This window comes from Chaetura pelagica, unplaced genomic scaffold (assembly GCF_000747805.2).
Source record: "Chaetura pelagica isolate M959 unplaced genomic scaffold, ChaPel_1.0 scaffold104, whole genome shotgun sequence".
NCBI classification, from domain to species: Eukaryota; Metazoa; Chordata; class Aves; order Apodiformes; family Apodidae; genus Chaetura; species Chaetura pelagica.
The window spans coordinates 7,104,772-7,117,305 of record NW_009953786.1 but is presented as its reverse complement, the minus strand read 5'-3'; the positions used below and the strand labels follow the sequence as shown (position 1 = coordinate 7,117,305).

General features: G+C 36.0%; 1 protein-coding gene across 1 annotated transcript in view; it reads left to right on the top strand.

The window, feature by feature from the left end:
* Positions 1-9,098, top strand: part of BLOC1S5 (biogenesis of lysosomal organelles complex-1, subunit 5, muted) — a gene marked incomplete at its 5' end in the record, with an annotated part of 15,032 nt that extends 5,934 nt beyond the window's left edge. The window contains 2 exons of the mRNA XM_010000979.1: positions 1,418-1,476; positions 8,919-9,098. Of these exons, the coding sequence (XP_009999281.1) occupies positions 1,418-1,476; positions 8,919-9,098 (239 nt within the window). The remainder of the gene's footprint in view (positions 1-1,417; positions 1,477-8,918) is intronic.
* Between the last annotated feature and the right edge of the window lie 3,436 nt (positions 9,099-12,534).

Here is a 12,534-nt window from a genome sequence, read left to right as displayed (position 1 = left end):
CCTAGCTTCCTTTCTTTTTTTGAGGAATCACTTCATCACCTGTCATTTCTAGTTTAAAGCCATTCCTACCAGATTGACCAGCCTGCTGGTGAAGGTACTTTTGCCCTATTTGTTCAGGTGGATCCCATCTCTTGCAAGCAGCTGATGATGCTCGGAATGGGTCTCACGTTTGTAGAAACTGAAACCCTATTGCCAACACCAACTGTGCAATCAGACATTGGTGCCAAAAAATCCATTGTTCCCTCTCACCAGGAAGGTTGAGGAGAACATCACCTGGACCTCTATGCCTTTTGCCACTGTGCCCAAATCCGTGTAGTCTTTCCTGATATTTCTCAGGTCACCTCTGCAGTACCTCCGGTTTACATGGAAAAGCACCAGGGATAATAGTCCAAGCCTTGGTAGCCTCTCTATGGCATCTCAAATGTGAGCTCCTGGCAAGCAGCAAACCTCCCTAGATGACAAAACAAATCCACAGATGGCCAGCCTCCATCCCCCACTGTTACACTATCACTCGCCTCTGTCTTCTAATGGTCTCAGTTGGCTTAGGCTCAACTACCAGATGAGAGCACCAGTTTTTGGTGCTCTCAGCTCCTCAGCGATGAGAGCAGTGAAGCTGCTCTTTAATTGGAAGTCCTCAGGGGGGCAGAAGCCTTCCTCCTGGTGTGAGAAGTCACCAGCTTTAAGATTATAGTAAATATTTCTTGATGCTAGGACATTTTAGTGGGAGAAATGACTGCTTTAGGAAAATTAGTTTATATAATTCTGCATTAATTATGTGTTAAGTAAGTTAGGGAAAAAAAAAAAACAAACCTGCGTAGGAATACAGTTCCTGTTTCCATTGACAAGTTATTCTGGGCTTAGTCGCATGAGAGAAGATTCTGGCTCCAGCATGGCGAACATCTTTATGTTCTCCATGCGCGCATGAGAGAAGATTCTGGCTCCAGCATGGCTCCAGCATGGAGAACATCTTTATGTTCTCCATGCAGATTGTTTATATTAAATCACTTTTTATATTTGATGGGGAAAAAATAAGGAGAAAACCTAACCAATTAAAACATAGAACTTGGTCACCTGTTCCTACCTACTGACTTGAGAGGGTTTTTTATGTCTTCTGAGGTGCTGAGTAGTGCACTCTAGCTTGTCAGCAACACTAAGGAATATGAGCACAGGAGGACCTGGCTGCCTTTCTCTTTTGGCTTCTAGATGGCACAAGGGTTGAACTCAGTGATATGTCTAAGTACAGTTAACAATGTAAAGCATGTTCTGCAAGTACTGACAAACCTATTTTGCACAGTTAAGTGATGCAGTGGAATATAATCTTTGACTTGCAATAGGCTCATGTCTTTTAAATCCCTTTCAAATGAGTTTCTCTTTGATTTAGAACAGCAGACTGACCTACCTCCATTTGTTATTTCAGTGCAAGATGCCAACGATATGATCCATAGACTCCAAGAGAGGGAGCATGAAGTGAGAAAGGTAAAGGATGGATGGGTAGATTTTTATAATATGTCTAGAGTAAGAGTCTTCTAAGAGTCTTGTGCTTCTACAGCAAGTCTACTTGCTTTCTGTATAGCACATATTTTTCAATACTATATATACTTGCAGTAAAACTTATTTTGGGGTGATTTCTGCACTTATAAAATGCAAACTGTAGAGGCATATATGTTCTAGGACTGCAAAGTTAATGGATCACTAGCTCCTCCTGTAATCTCCTGATGTATGGAAACTTTTTTTTTTTTACATTTCCTTTGCTCTATTTTCCCTTCTAGCTCAGACTATAATACTTGTCACATACAGGGAAAGCTTAAATATAAAAAAACCCTTATTTTCTGTGGAACAAAAAACAGCTATTAACCTACCAGAATGGAAATGTAAATCTTTCCTAGTTAGCTGAGAACATTGACCATATTTATATATATTGCTTGCTGAAAAGGAAGTGTGTTTTTCACTTGTGGATGGGTTATTTAATGAAGGGCTATATTATAGGAACATGCGAATCATTGGAATCTTTTCAGTTGGCTACACTTTGCTCATCTGAAATACATGTGCTCTGAATCTAAAATTTGGAAAATAACACAACAAATTGGTTTCATGTTTTCCCATTGCTCCTTCATGATTGTGTTCCTGTGTTATCTTTTTACTTGCAAAATGTTATTTATAATAATTCAGTTCAGAAAAACTGAAGACGTTTCTGTGGCCATCACTCAAAACAAGCTGCACCTTGATTTGTGTAAGCTGATAGTTGTGTTTTTCTTTCCTTTTTGTATTTGATGAAGATGGGCAGTCCAGTTGCAGCTGAATACTGGTACTGTGTGAACAGCACACTGCTGGACCCTGACAAAGTCTGCTTGTGCCTGACACTAGTGTAGGAATTGGTAGGAAAGTTAAGTAGGAAATTCTTACAGTTCTGCTACTGTTTGAAGTAAAACTTTAATAAAAAAATATTACTTATAAAATGAACAGCTGCTTAATAAGTATGGTAACTATTTTGTTTAAAGTATTAGTTGTGTATTTCCAGTCAATTTTATCTTTTTTCATCTGCAGTGGAACGTTACTAATAGCTATTAAGGATTTGTAGTGTTTCAGCTTGTATAGTAAGGCTTTTGCCTTGAAACTTTCCAGATGTGAGTAGAATTTTTAAAAATTATAGATAAAAGGTGTCACTGTAGTTCAGCTACTTGAAGAGAAATTCTTTTTCCTTACTTTTCTTTCTGAATTCACATGTTCCGAAAAAAAAATAAATACGCATTTTGGTAAGGTCTAGTGTCAACTGATGAGGGTTAGCAGCCCTTTGATGAAGTTAATTCAGTTTCTGCTGAACAGAATAAATTTTAAGATTATTTGCTTTACTAATTATCTTTTTTTAACAGTTCTGGTGTTATCAGCCAGGTAACAAATGGGAAATGATGTCCCTACCACGTTCTTGCCTAGAGTGTAAAGTTATTTGTGATTACAGGAATGTTACTGAAAGTACAATTCATAGAATCTGCTGTCTTGTTGAGTAGTCTTCCTATCCAGATCAGTAATATGTCCTTCATAGTTCAAGGTGTGGCTTACTTCAAGCTTGTGGGAGAAAACTTCAAAAAATGTTGTAAACTTCTGTCTAATACATTCTTTTATTTGTTTATTTTTATGTAGAAGGGTACAGGCTTATACTGGAAGCTACCTAATGCTTCCTATTACAGTCTTACTAGCATGGTAACATGTCTCAAAGCCTGTATCTCCATCAAATGGTCAATTTTTTTGTTTGGGATTTTTTCTTAATGTGTTTTTGGGTTTTGTTTGGGTTTTTTAATTTCAGCAAAAATAGTCTAAAACAAACAATAGTCTAAAAACAAAGTTTACTGAAAAAAAAATGTTTTTACAAATGTTAGCTTTTTGAGCAAATGACAGTAGAATAACATTAGAAATAAATACAGCCAACTGATATGAGTCAATGCTATACATGAGAAGGCTTTTCAAGTTCAAGCAGTATGCACTATTGAGTGAAAAAAATGGTTTCATAATCAGATTAGATTTTTTCCAAGTAACTAATGTCTGAACTTAGGTGTTGATATAAAAAAAGTATGAAAGATGTCACTGCCTGAGTATCTAAACTTTCTAGCACACCAAAGGGAATTCCCAGAACAGGAATTAATAAGGCAGCAACTATGTTTGTCATTTAGACAGGCTTTGGTTTGTATTTAAACCAGATTATGAAACTTTAAATCAAACTTCATGAAAACTAGTTTTAGCTCAAAACTTTTTATATTAACATGAAGGCTGAAAATCTTCCAAATTTATTGATGTCTCAGTATCTTACAAAAAAAGTACTAAAAAACAGGACAAAGCTTTATTAGTGTGGTCTGGAGTTAGAAACAACAGAGGAGGATAGAGCTGGAGTACTGAGCATCTTTGGGGGCGAGAAGATGATTCTCTGATGAACAAAGAAAAATCTACCCAAATCTTGCCAAATTAACAGCCATGGAGAAATACTATTTTTACTATCTTTAGATCTTCTCAGGTAGAGAAAAAGGTTTTTTTTCCTGTGCAGTGGGTAATAGTAAGTACCAGGCAGTAATGCAGATGGTAAAAGCCTAAAGCATAATGTACAGTTGCTGACAATTAAATGATGTTTTGGTTCAAATAGAAATCTGCAGTGTGGTGAGAAATGTTGCATTGCCTAATGCTTAAAACATGATAATTTGGAGCTGAGTATTGAGACTCTTTTTTGGATCCTGGCTAAATATTGTACCAATGCCATACAGCATCATGAATTGCCTAAGCCTTTCTCTTGGCTCAGGTACATCTGTCTGCATACTTTAGTTCACACAGCAAACTTCCCATATTACAAAGCTTAAGAAGTTTTACCTAAGAACAACACACTTTGTTTTGAAACCTGAACATGGTGTCATAATACTGTCTTCTTGTCGTCTGCTGATATATTCATACAGTTACAATTTCATTGATACTTCTCAACTGGAAGAGGAGAACAGTAGAACTTTATTTTTTTTCTGAGATGACTATGCTGGGCTTATTAGGTGCTGTTTTGTAGTTTATAATTATGTCTGACTTAAAGGGTAAACTTGATGAAATCAGACAGAACTTGTGTTCATCCTGTTTGATTGGTTGGGTTTTTTACTTGTAAGTTTAGACTACAGTTATTTTACAGGTTTTTGTTTGTTTTAATAGTCATTTTAAATGACAAAAGAGTAGGAATGTAAGCTATTTTCTGAACAGCTGTTCTATGAAGTATACTGTTTTTCATGTTTGTATGTACTCTTCTTCATGATATTTTGTTAGCTTACAAGTTAGGGTTTCTCCAGTTGGGAGCCCTGAAAACAGAAATAATAAAAACTAAAAATCAAGGTGTCTGTTCCTGGGTTTTGAATCACTACCAGGAAGACAAAATTTGTAATTAAAAGTTTTCAGCAGTCTGGCAATTCTGTAAATCTTTATTTCATTTTAAGTGTTTTGCTGACTGTGCATGGGCCAGAATTTATTTCCATTTATTTTTTACTTAGTTGGGTTGGTCTTTCGAAATTACAGGTTTAAAAGTAACGAAAATTAACGTTGAATTACTGTTCTTCCAAATATATATTTATATTTTATATTGTGGAAAAAGGGATTACTTTCTCATGCAACTGTACCTGCATTTTCAAACATGCAGGCATAATTTCCTTCTTTATACCAGTAAAAAATACAAATTTTAACAGATCAGAAGTTATTACTACTGCAAGTACTTTCTAGACTTCAGAAAAATCCAGTCTTCTACTTTTCTGAAATATAAACATGTATTTTTTCAGAAAGCATATTGTATTTTTGTGTTCTGTGATAAGACAGACATTCTCCCTAACTGAGCATCAGTACACGAAGGAAATTTCAATTTCTTAGTCTCTTAATGTGTCATATGGCACCTACAGAGGCCCAGCTACTGAAGGTCTTCAGATTACTGTTTGACCTGGAAGGTAAGATATTTGACATGAGTCATTGACTTGATGAATTCAGATGTGTGTGTTGTGGTCAGTGGAATAAAGCAGTGAAGTTAATAGCACTGAATATGAAGAAGTTGTGGTAGGAGTGGAGAGCATTGTGGTGAGAAGGCTCAGTATGGGGCATACCTGAAAGGATACTTGCAGAGCTGAGGTGTATAAGTCATTTTCTGTGCAAGAAACGGAGTCTTTTGGTGGCTGGTGCCACTAGGTGTCAATGTCCTTACACAGAAGTCTGCATCCTCAAGAGACTCTTGGTGATGGTCTGCTAAGTGAAGGGCTCTGCACCATGGTAGCAGCTGTTAGGAGACAGCCTTGGGGAAGGGCAGCCTTTATAGTACCTTAGCTCCAGGGCTGGTATCTGTTGCAGGTTGGTCTTGTAGGTGTAGGAGGAATCTGTCTTTGGTCAGGATTTCTCTCTCATACTGTTGTTCTGTGATGCCTAACAAGATTTGAGTGCTCAGTGAAGCTTAACCCACAGCTGTAGCACTCATAGGTCTCTCCTGCAGGGTTTCTTTAACTTCTAGTATGAAGCAAGTTAGCACTTCAAGTTCATCTGCTTTGGTTGAAACATCTGCACTGTAAGATCTGCATCCATTAAGGATCACACTTTATTTTTCCTGTTCACACACCTGTTTGGCAGGATTTAGAATATTGGTTTCAAGATTTTGACTGTGTTGCACACACAGACATAGCCACTCAGCAGTCATCAGTGTTTATGATCTGAAGTGCTGCTGAGAACAGTTGAGTTTCCCAGGAAGGAGAGCTGCAGTGCCTGAGGTGTGCACTGAGCTTCTGCAGTGTGGTGTTCCAAATCATTACGAGAGTGGGAGAGTGTAAACAGTATTCAAGTCCTTGTTGTCTTTTAATTGGTATTTCTTGTTACTCTTACTTGCTTGCTCTAGCATGTCTTCATTTAATGTTGCTGTTTTCTAAATTGTGTATTCCGATCTGCAACTTTGTTAAAGGTGTAACTCACAATTATATAGAGTTACTTAATTTCCAACATAAATATTACTCTAAAAATTAATTAATATTTTGGTAGAATACTGCTTGCCTTTATGTATGTAAAAACTAAGCATTTACATTAGTGCTCAGCTGTTAAATTTTTAGTTAGGCACAGTTTAGACAATGTACATAGCCTGGCTGCTATTATCCCTTTATTTCTTAATGTCACTTCTGTTGTGCCAGAACAAGCTAAAGACTGATTGTGCAGAGAAAGGCACAAGGTTCTTGAGGAGGAGAAAGGAATTAGACCACTGACTTTTTTATAAACTGAACTTCGCTATCTCGTGTTCTATAAACATCAGCAGTTGTTTTACCAGGTAAATCATTTTATATTCTTGGGTAGAAATGGCGCAACGACAATCAAAGTAGCAGGTAGCAACTTGAGTTTCATGTTCCTTACAAACTATTCCTGTTGTGAGGAGTGTGGGTTAGTCTGGCTGAAGTGTGTTTTGGGAAGGTGCTGTGTAATCCTATGAGTAAGCCTCTGATGTGCTGACAGTTTCAAAACCTGTTGAATATGAAGTGGGATACCCGTTGAACTAGTAGTACCCACTAGTTTTTTGCTGATACTGCCATCTGTTGCAAACAAAATGGATCTTGGTATCATGTTGTTACAATGTTTATAAAATGCTGCATGGCGAAAATGGTATAATTAGCCCACAATGTGTTATTTTAAAGAGCAACACACAGTGTGTGTTGAATACCTAAATGGGTTGCCATTACCTTTAGTTGACAAAAATCCCAGGTGGCTATTGAACATGTATGGTAGTATTTATTCCTACAGAAGCACTATACATGAAAAATAATAATTGCTAATGTATTATAAATAAAAAAAGAAAAAGAAAAAAGAAAATACAAAACAGATTAATCCTCTCTTTTGCTGAGAAATGGAGCCAATATAAGAACCCCCTAGTTTTATTGCAACTTTGGCATTTATAATATAAGGAGGCCAGACTTAATATCCATTCAAGCAAACCACAGAAGTGTGTCTCCTTTTGACTTGTGTATGGTCTCCCTTTCTAGATAGCTAGATTTATGGGGGGTGGGGGATTATTTTGTTTTGTTTTGTTTTTTCAAGACAGGCGTGAAAAGAATCAGGCTTACCAAAAGCCAAGCAGTATGAAAGCATAAGGCAAAAAATAACTTACTTGTAAAGGAGGACATTAGTCCCAGTGAGTGCTATCAGGCCAAAGCAGAAACACAAACTGCAAGTTTAAAAACATTGAATATCCATGTTGTTATACTCTATTTCCCTCTTTCTTTTTTGTGTTAGAGGTTTTCATCAAGACTAGTATATATAAGCATTGTGGTAAAATAGAAATGTAGTTTATTTCTAGTTTGAAAAATGTATTCAAGAATGTAAAACTTTATTTTTTAAATGACACACTCAAGAGGAAAATAGCAAATAACAAGAAAAGAGAAGCAATAAGTTGAGGGTTGGCTGACATGTAATTTATACATGTTTTATTAACCATGATAGTTTGCTGTGAAATGTAGAAGCATTCTATTTACATATATTTGACATAAAACCTCAAATGTTGTCTAGACTGTTGAAGTGGATCCTTTAAGCTCCAGTAATGCATGTATACCTAAATAATGGAGTATGTAACTCTCTTCAAGTTTTATTTTGTCCAGCATTCACAACTATAAAACATAATAGGCCTAGCATTTTCTTCGTGGTCATGCTCCAGTGCTTTTTTAGTCTGTATCATATATAGCACAAACCTGCCCGTGCTTCTGTATTAGATGTAGTTTTGAGTTTTTTTCAGACCACTTAATTGAAAACTAGATATATTTTATTTAAATTCTTTCTCTTTTGGTTACTTTCAGAACAGTGAACTCCCTGAGTCTGTGTGAGAAGAAAAACTGAAAGAAAAAAAAAAAAAGCAGTGAAGTAGTGTCCATGTCCTGGTTTATTTTTTTATAATAAAGGGGCTAAAAGTGCTGAATACCATGTTCCCAAAATCAGAAGTTCATTTTAAAAGAAAGTATTTGTGAAATAATAGAGATTTATATCAGCTGCTTAGAGTATTTCTAACAGTCGATAGTCAGAGGAGCAAATAATGATCTTTAGGAGCAAAGTATGATCTTCAGAAACTAACAGAAGTGAACGAAGTGAACTAGTAACTTTAAAATGTCTTTCCAAACATTTAATTAATTATTTTTCACCAGGCTGTAGTATAGAAAAGCTATTGTTGCTAATCCTGTGGTATTAATAGAATTGTATACATTTCACCATTTGTTTTGGATTGACTATACTTTGTAAAAATAAACGTTTTCTTTTTGGTTTCAACTTTTCATATATTTTCTTGCTCATTTTTCTTTCCTCTGCTGAAGTAGAAGCCCAGTTTCTCTGGTACTCTAGAGTTACGTGTATCTCATTAAGCCCTCTGTTTTAATCTGGAAATGATTGTTAAAACTTCTCATTTTCCTCCTCAGTTTCAGGCAGACAAGCTGATGGCTCGTGAAGAGAAGCGCGTCGCCCACTGTGAGGAATTCATGAAAGAACAACAAAAGAAACAAGCAGAGGTGGATGAAGAGCACAGAAGAGCTATGGAGCGCCTCAAAGAGCAGTATTCTGAGATGGAGAAGGAACTAGCCAAATATGCTTCTTTTTAATACTCTTTTTTTTAAAATAATGCTGGGTTTGTGCCATTTCTGTTGATTCGCACTTAAATTGAGATTCTTTTGGAAAGCTGAAACACACAAGGAAAAAGGAAAATTTCCTCTACAGATTTCATATAGGAAGAAAAGGTTTGCATGCTTTCTACTCAAGTGCCTATCTCTGCTTGTTTTGTCCAGGGCAGGTAGAATGCCAGTATTTCTTCTTTTGTTGGAAGGTGGAACTGGAAATTACATTGTGTGACTACATCAGCTCAGGGAGTTGCAAATTGGAATTCTCTCCCAGCTGCAGAGAGTATCATATCATTTGGGAAGAGAGACTGGGGCAATGCTAACTATCCCAGTGTGCACCCACAGCCCTTTCCCAAAAAGCAGGTGGAATAGGTTCCAACTGAGAGCTGAGAACTCACTGGGAAAACCATAAATCCCATTCATGGATTTCAAGAAAATCGACTTGTACAGAATATTTTGAAGCTTTAGCAATGAAAGATCTTGACAGAGTTTTAAAACCAGTTGTAATTCCAACTTTTGGATTGTATGTTCAGTATTATGAAGGAGACCTGACACAAACATGTTTTTTTGCTAACATAAAAATTACTGAGATCAGACAACAATTTATTTTCTCTCCTTTTAGATGTCTCAGGCTTCTCTTTTGAAGCTTTACTGTTATAAACCAAGCCAAAACATGCTGAAAACTAACTATGAGAAGCATATCGGTCTTTGTATTAGCTTTGTAGCTAGTACAGTATTTACCTTAAGTATTTTACATGTTGTTGGTTTACTTAGGGTAAGCTTGTCAGAATTTTATGAAGCAATTGAGGAAAGATTTTTTTGTTTCTTTATCAGCATAACAAATGAGCAGATTAGTGGTAAAATGCCTGTAGGTAGTGATCTGCTTTCTTACTGTTACTCTTACAGGGTATGTAAAGCACCCGTGTTGCTTGCTTGTATTTAATACATGCAGTTAACAGCAGTGTAATTGAAGAAGTTAAGTGAGCTTAATCAGCTCATTAACCAAGCAAAATGAGACACAGAGTACTCTAATGAAATTTTCTGCTAGCTAACCGTTAGTACAGGAAATATCTTTCCATCATTTAGTCGGTGTCCAATGTAGAATGGAACCAGGTAAAAATAAACAGAATTTACCTTTTACCTGTATTGCAACAGTAATATGCCAACAATGGCTGCTTGTGTAAGTTTATGGCTTGGTGTCAAGGCTCCATTCCTGGCAGCATGTTGATAGTGTGATTAAAGCTAGTAGAGGAGATGGAATAAGTATTTGAGATTTCTTTCAATAACACTGAATTCCTGCCAAGCTGCTCTGCCTGCTACTGTAGGCCCAACAGCTTCATCAATCATCATCATGTATCTGGACTGAAAAGAGGATTTGCCGACACTGGGGCACACTGGAATGCTGTTAATTCTCTGTTGTGAATGGAAAAAACGTAGATGTCTCAAAAGTATCCCACACATGAAAAAGAGGAAAGCTTCTTTTAGAACAACCCCTATTTGAATAGAAGGTGACCTCTGTAATATTTTTCCACTTATGTACCTTTGATGGATGTTGTAACTAAGCTCAGACTTTGATTTAAAAAGTTCTTGCCTGTCTTCAGAATTGAGTGTGGAATAGTTTTGATTGTTTTGAGCACAGACTGAAAATGGCTTCTCTCTTACCCAGGTTATTTGATGTATAGGTACGCAAAGCCTAAATATCTTTCTAAAAAGATGCATTCAACTGCATATGGAATTCATTCTTATTTTTGCACTGATAATTTTTGTTAAGGTTTAGATATCTAATTAACTGTGCACTGGAGCTGTAGATTTTAGATTTTTTGTCAATTTGAGGGCTCTTAAGCAATGATAAAAGTGTTGTAAGTTGGATATTCACTGGAAAAATAAAGTGGTATTTCCAAAATCTTCTGGGATGTCTGCTCCTGATTCTTTGGAAAGCTTCTGAATACTAACACTGAAATGTATTTATTCCTCTTTTAGAATGGTACCGGTATTTTTATGCTGAAGATCATTTGAAAACACTTCATAGTCTGTATGTGCCTGTTGGCCCAGTTGTTGTTGTGCGAACTACCTGAAAACAATTTGTTGCTGAATTATTTCGTTCATTAACTTTCTTTTTTTTTTTTCTATGATTTGCTGTAGGTTGTGAGGTACTAGGAAAGGCTTAATTGTCTTTGAAGCAACTTGTCAATGTTTAGGAGAAAATCTATTTTTTTTTTTTCTGTCCAAATGCTTACAAAAACTCAAACCTGATGTGTCTAATACTATCTCAGAACAGATCTGACAGATAAAAAATATTCCTCTTTTCAGCAATTTTTTTAGCAAGGTGGAGCTGTGGTCTGTCTCGACACAATAGTGCTCCACAGTGGGACTTCCTTTGTAAGATACAAATTTTTGTTACTCTACCGTTTGGGAGAAATACTAAAACAAAGAGTTTAAAAGTTGTTCTTGTATCATTGATGTATGAAGGAAGTGTTTTGCCTTATACACTTACAATACTTACAGGGCTGAATGTCATAGTTTAAAAAATCTTGATTGTTCATTTAATCTCTGTTAAACTCAATAGAATTTTACATTGGGTTCCATAGGAGGAGAAAAGGGTCCTCAACACTCAAGGTAACTTTAGAATGTCAGGTGAGTTTTGCAATCCATCTTTGCACCAAACTATGCATGTAACTTTTCCCTAAACTATTAGTGCTATTTCTTATGTTTATTGTATATATTATATATATATATAACTGTTCTTTTTAACTGAAAGAGAGCTTTGATGTCATGTAATCACTTGAATATTTTCTTGGTCTTTCTGTTCTAATGAATACATAGCAAGAAGCTGGTATGTTCCTTGGAACTGCCATGTGAAATCTGCTGCTGCTGTATTTAGGAGTAATAAGAAATTGAGAAACTGAAGAAATACTTAAGGATTTGCTTTGTTTTTAACTGCTTTGCTTTAACAATGAGCTGATGGAATTCTCCTTGGAATGCTTTATATGTAAGGCCTATCACATTTTCGTATCACATCTTCCTCCTTGTGAAGGAGGGAGAAAGCTGCTTTATTTGCTCTTCCACTGTTTCTTTCTACACTAACACAAGGTAATACTTCTATAGAAGAATTCAGTAATTACAGCTGGGACATTGCATCTTCTCTGGTATTTTAATTTATGGCTTGTTAAATCTTTCCTCAGAAACTGTGGAGTTTTTTTCAGTAGTGAAATTAAATAGCAGATACATGGCATAATCAGTCAATGAATTGAATCACATGGAGTTCACTCCTGAGTTGAAAAGCCTTTCTCACTCAAGGCAATGGATTTTTACATTTACAGATACTCCCCAGTAGGCGTCAGTGCAAGCCTGAGAAGGAAAGTTACAAAGTGGTTTTGTATGAGGTATAGAATGTAAATGTTTATGTTCATTTATAATACAA